Consider the following 6,003-nt stretch of genomic DNA (forward strand, 5'->3'; position numbering starts at 1 on the left):
TTGGGGGTGGATTTGGGGGGCATTAAGAGGTGGGGGGCCATTAGATATTGGGGGGTTTTAGGGGTGGATTTGGGGGAGCATTAGGGGTGGGGGGGCATTAGATTTTGGGGCGTTTCAGGAGCCACATCTCAGCAGGGGCTGGGGCAGAGCAGCGCGGGGGTTTTGGGGTGCAGAACGGGGGGACCCCCCCTCAGTCCCAGCCTGCCCCACCCCTCGGGGGTCCCGGGGGGTTCCGGGGGTCCTTGTGGGGGTCCCGGCCCCCCACTCACTGGTGCCCTCCTCGGTGACCATGCCCAGCCCCTCGGCCTTGTTCTGTCGCTCGAAGGCGTTCAGGTCCAGGACGCTGCGGGGGGACCCCAAAACCGCTCAGGGGGACCCCAAAACCGGGGCTCAGGGGGACCCCAAACCGGGGCTCAGGGGACCCCAAAACCGCTCAGGGGAACCCCACAACCAGGGCCCAGGGGGCCCCCAAAACCGCTCAGGGGGACCCCAAACCAGGGCTCAGGGGGACCCCAAAACCGCTCAGGGGGACCCCAAAACCGCTCAGGGGAACTCTAAAACCAGGGATCAGGGGGACCCCAAAAACGGGGCTCAGGGGGACCCCAAACCGTGGGGGGCATTAAGAGGTGGGGGGCCATTAGATATTGGGGGGTTTTAGGGGTGGATTTGGGGGAGCATTAGGGGTGGGGGGGCATTAGATTTTGGGGCGTTTCAGGAGCCACATCTCAGCAGGGGCTGGGGCAGAGCAGCGCGGGGGTTTTTGGGGTGCAGAACGGGGGGATCCCCCCTCAGTCCCAGCCTGCCCCGCCCCTCGGGGGTCCCGGGGGTCCCTGGGGTCCCTCGGGGGGTCCCTCTGGGGGTCCCTCGGGGGGTCCCGGCCCCCCACTCACTGGTGCCCTCCTCGGTGACCATGCCCAGCCCCTCGGCCTTGTTCTGCCGCTCGAAGGCGTTCAGGTCCAGGACGCTGCGGGGGGACCCCAAAACCGCTCAGGGGGACCCCAAAACCGGGGCTTGGAGACCCCAAAACCGCTCAGGGGGACCCCAAACCGGGGCTCAGGGGACCCCAAAACCGCTCAGGGGAACCCCAAAACCAGGGCTCAGGGGGACCCCAAAACCCTGGCTCAAGGGGACCCCAAAACCGGGGCTCAGGGGGACCCCAAAACCAGGGCTGAGGGGGACCCCAAAACCGGGGCTCAGGGGGACCCCAAAACCAAGGTTCTGGGTCCCCACTTCCCCCATGGGTCCCCAATTCCCCCAGGAGTCCCCAGTTCCCCCGGGGTCCCAATTTCCCCAGGTGACCCCAAGTTCCCCGAAGATCCCAAATTTCTACGGGGGTCCCCAATTTCCCCGGTGTCCCCAATTCCCATGGGTGTCCCCAATTCCCATGGGGATCCCCAATTCCCACGGAGGCCCCCATTTCCCCCGGGGACCCCAGCTGCCCCCGAGGTCCCCAATTCCCCAGGGGTCCCCCCAGTTCCCCAGGGTCCCCAATTCCTACAGAGGCCCCCATTTTCCCCGGTGTTCCCAGTTACCTCGGGGGTCCCCCCAGTTCCCCCAGGTCCCCGATTCCCCTGGGGTCCCCGATTCCTCTGGGTGGCCCCAATTCCCCTGGGGTCCCCAATTTCCCTGGGAGTACCCCAGTTCCCCCAGTGTCCCCAGTTGCTCCGAGGGTCCCCAGTTCCCCCGGGGTCCCCAATTTCCCGGGGCCCCCAATTTCCCTGGGGGTCCCCGATTCCCCCGGGGGTCCCCGATTCCCCTGGGGGTCCCCAGTTTCCCCAGTTCCCCAGGGGCCCCCCCGATTCCCCGGCGGTCCCCAATTTCCCTGGGGGTCCCCAATTTCTACGGGGGTCCCCAATTCCCCCGGGGTCCCCCCAATTCCCCCGGGGGTCCCTGATTCCCTCGGGGTCCCCAGTTCCCATAGAGGCTCCCAATTTCCCCGGGTCCCCAATTCCCACGGAGGCCCCCAGTAGGGGACACGGGGGGGCACTGGGGACACAGGGGGCACTGGGGACACGGGGGGGCACTGGGGACACGGAGGGGCAGTTGGGGACACGGAGGGACAGTTGGGGACACTGGGGACACTCAGGGGACATTCAGGGGACATTGGGGACATGGGGACACGGGGACAGGGTGGCACACCTGCTGCACGTCGGCGTTGCCCCCATTGAGGATGGAGATTCCCAACTTGAGCGTGGAGGAGACCATGGCCCCCCGCTCGCCTGGGGGGACACGGGGACACCGGGGTCACCCGGGGTCACCCAGGGGTCACCAAAGGGTCACAGCAGCCGTCACACCAAAGCGGGTCCCCAATTCCCACGGAGGCCCCCAGTTCCCCAGGTCTCCCCAATTCCCCCGGTGTCCCCAACTCCCCCGGGGGTCCCCACTTCCCAGGGGTCCCCCCAATTCCCCGGGGGTCCCCCCGTGCCCCGCCCCTCACCTGCAGGTTTGCATCAGCGCCTGCACGCTCTGGAAGAACCCGACCTCGCGCTTGGACTTGAGGTACTCCAGCATCTTCTGTGGGGACACAGGGGACACACGGGGACATTGGGGACATTGGGGACATGGGGGACACACGGGACAGGAGGGGAGACACTGGGGACAGGAGAGGACACTGGGGACACGTAGGGGACATGAGGGGACAGTTGGGGACACCCAGGAACACTGAGGACACAGGGGACACTGGGGACATTGGGGACACACAGGGGACAGCTGGGGACATTGGGGACACACAGGGGGGACACGGAGGGACACATGGGGGACAGGAGGGGACCGTTGGGGACATTTGGGACAGTTGAGGACACTGGGAACAGGGTGGGACACTGGGGACATTGGGGACACAGGGACAGTTGGGGACATGGGACAGTTGTGGACATGGGGGACACTGGGGGACACATTGGGGACACTGGGGACACTCAGGGGACACTCAGGGGACATTGGGGACATGGGGACACGGGGACAGGGTGGCGCACCTGCTGCACGTCGGCGTTGCCCCCGTTGAGGATGGAGATTCCCAACTTGAGCGTGGAGGAGACCATGGCCCCCCGCTCGCCTGGGGGGACACGGGGACACCGGGGTCACCAGGGGTCACCAAAGGGTCACTCGGGGTCACTGAGGGGTCACTGAGGGGTCACTCAGGGGTCACTCAGAGTCACTCAGAGTCACTCAGGGGTCACACAGGGGTCACTCAGGGGTCAGGGGTCACTCACTCCAGGCGGAACTGCAGCCGGTATCTGTTGGGGTCCGGGGGTCCGGGGCTGTCCGGGACACGGGGGACAGTGGGGACTTGAGGTACTCCAGCATCTTCTGTGGGGACACAGGGGACACACGGGGACATTGGGGACACAGGGGACACACGGGGACATTGGGGACATTGGGGACACACGGGGACATTGGGGACATGGGGGACAGTGGGGACTTGAGGTACTCCAGCATCTTCTGTGGGGACACAGGGGACACACGGGGACATTGGGGACACTGGGGACACTGGGGACACTGGGGACAGGTGGGGACACACTGGGGACAGGAGAGGACACTGGGGACACGTAGGGGACATGAGGGGACAGTTGGGGACACCCAGGAACACTGAGGACACAGGGGACACTGGGGACATTGGGGACACACAGGGGACAGCTGGGGACATTGGGGACACACAGGGGGGACACGGAGGGACACATGGGGGACAGGAGGGGACCGTTGGGGACATTTGGGACAGTTGAGGACACTGGGAACAGGGTGGGACACTGGGGACATTGGGGACACAGGGACAGTTGGGGACATGGGACAGTTGTGGACATGGGGGACACTGGGGGACACATTGGGGACACTGGGGACACTCAGGGGACACTCAGGGGACATTGGGGACATGGGGACACGGGGACAGGGTGGCACACCTGCTGCACGTCGGCGTTGCCCCCATTGAGGATGGAGATTCCCAACTTGAGCGTGGAGGAGACCATGGCCCCCCGCTCGCCTGGGGGGACACGGGGACACCGGGGTCACCAGGGGTCACCAAAGGGTCACTCGGGGTCACTGAGGGGTCACTGAGGGGTCACACCAGGGTTTACCCCTGAGTCACTGAGGGGTCACCAAAGGGTCACACAGGGGTCACCAAAACATCACTCAGTGGTCACTCATGGTCACTCAGGAAAGGGTCACAGCAGCCGTCACACCAAAGGGTCACCATGGGGTCACCGAAACGTCACTCAGTGGTCACTCAGGGTCACCCAGGGGCCACCCGGGGTCACACAGGGGTGACACGGGGTCACACAGGGTCACACCAAGGGGTCACCCCAGAGTCACTGAGGGGTCACCAAAGGGTCATCCAGGGGTCACCAAAAGGTCACTCACTGGTCACTCAGCGGTCACTCAGGGTCACTCAGTGGTCACTCATGGCTCTCTCAGTGGTCACTGAGCAGTCACTCATTAGTCACTCAGTGGTCACTCAAAATCACTCAGTGTCACTCATGGTCACTCATTGGTCACTCAGGGTCACTCAGGGTCAGTGGTCACTCAGTATCAGGATCACTCAGGTCACTCAGTGGTCACTCGGGTCACTCAGGGTCAGTGGTCACTCAGTGGTCACTCAAAATCACTCAGTGTCACTCATGGTCACTCATTGGTCACTCAGCAGTCACTCAGTGGTCACTCAGTGTCACTCAAAATCACTCAGTGGTCACTCAGTGGTCACTCAGCAGTCACTCATGGTCACTCATGGTCACTCAGGATCATTCAGGGTCATTCAGTGGTCACTCAGTGGTCACTCGGGTCACTCATGGTCACTCAGGTCACTCATGGTCACTCAGTGTCACTCAGTATCACTCAGGGTCACTCACTGGTCACTCAGGGTCACTCATTGGTCACTCAGGGTCACTCAGTGGTCAGTGGTCACTCATTGGTCACTCAGGATCACTCAGTGGTCACTCAGGGTCACTCAGGGTCAGTGGTCACTCAGGGTCAGTGGTCACTCACCCTTGCAGGCGCTGATCATCTGCAGCACCATCTCGGCCGCGCCGCGCGTGTGCAGCCGCGCCTGCTGCGACAGCAGCTTCTGCTTCTCCATCTCCTTCTCCTGGGGACATCGAGGGGACATTGAGGGGACATTGGGGACACCAGGGGGTCACCGGGGACATGGGGACATCGGGGACACCAGGGGGTCAGGGGGTCACCGGGGACATGGGGACAGCAGGGACAGCAGGGACATGGGGGGACAGTAGCTTCTGCTTCTCCATCTCCTTCTCCTGGGGACATCGTGGGGACACTGGGGACATTGGGGACACAACATTGGGGGCACCAGGGGGTCAGGGGGTCACCGGGGACATGGGGTCACTGGGGACATTGGGGACACCGGGGACATTGGGGACAGCAGGGACAGCAGGGACATGGGGGCACAGCAGCTTCTGCTTCTCCATCTCCTCCTGGGGACATCGAGGGGACATTGGGGACATTGGGGACATCAGGGACATTGGGGACATCGGGGACACCAGGGGGTCAGGGGGTCACCGGGGACATTGGGGACAGCAGGGACATGGGGGGACACCAGGGACATGGGGGGACAGCAGCTTCTGCTTCTCCATCTCCTTCTCCTGGGGACATCGAGGGGACATTGAGGGGACATTGGGGACACCAGGGGGTCACCGGGGACATGGGGACATCGGGGACACCAGGGGGTCAGGGGGTCACAGGGATTGGGGTATCACAGGGGACAGGGGGTCACAGCAGCTTCTGCTTCTCCATCTCCTTCTCCTGGGGACATCGTGGGGACACTGGGGACATTGGGGACACCGGGGTCACTGGGATCACAGGGGTCATAGGGGGGTGACGGGGGTCAGGGGGTTTCGGGGTCCCCTCCCCACCTCAAACGAATCCTCGGCTTCTTCCTCTTCCTTCTCCTCTTCCTCCTTCTCCTCCTCCTCCCCCTCCTCTATGTGGCAGCTCTGGGGGAATTGGGGGGGGGCCCCCGAATTAGGAACCCCCAAAAAACACCCTGGGGGGCCCCAAACCCCC

The 6,003-nt window shown here is 63.9% G+C and overlaps 1 protein-coding gene across 1 annotated transcript in view; it reads right to left on the bottom strand.

The window, feature by feature from the left end:
- LOC120505122 (ryanodine receptor 1-like) overlaps positions 1 to 6,003 on the bottom strand; it is a gene marked incomplete at its 5' end in the record, with an annotated part of 41,907 nt that overhangs the window by 14,636 nt on the left and 21,268 nt on the right. The window contains 4 exon segments of the mRNA XM_039715359.1: positions 891 to 964; positions 2,438 to 2,514; positions 3,891 to 3,970; positions 4,969 to 5,068. Coding sequence (XP_039571293.1) covers positions 891 to 964; positions 2,438 to 2,514; positions 3,891 to 3,970; positions 4,969 to 5,068 — 331 coding nt within the window.

The sequence above is a fragment of the Passer montanus genome, unplaced genomic scaffold, assembly GCF_014805655.1.
Source record: "Passer montanus isolate IOZ18808 unplaced genomic scaffold, ASM1480565v1 scaffold327, whole genome shotgun sequence".
In the NCBI taxonomy this organism is placed as follows: Eukaryota; Metazoa; Chordata; class Aves; order Passeriformes; family Passeridae; genus Passer; species Passer montanus.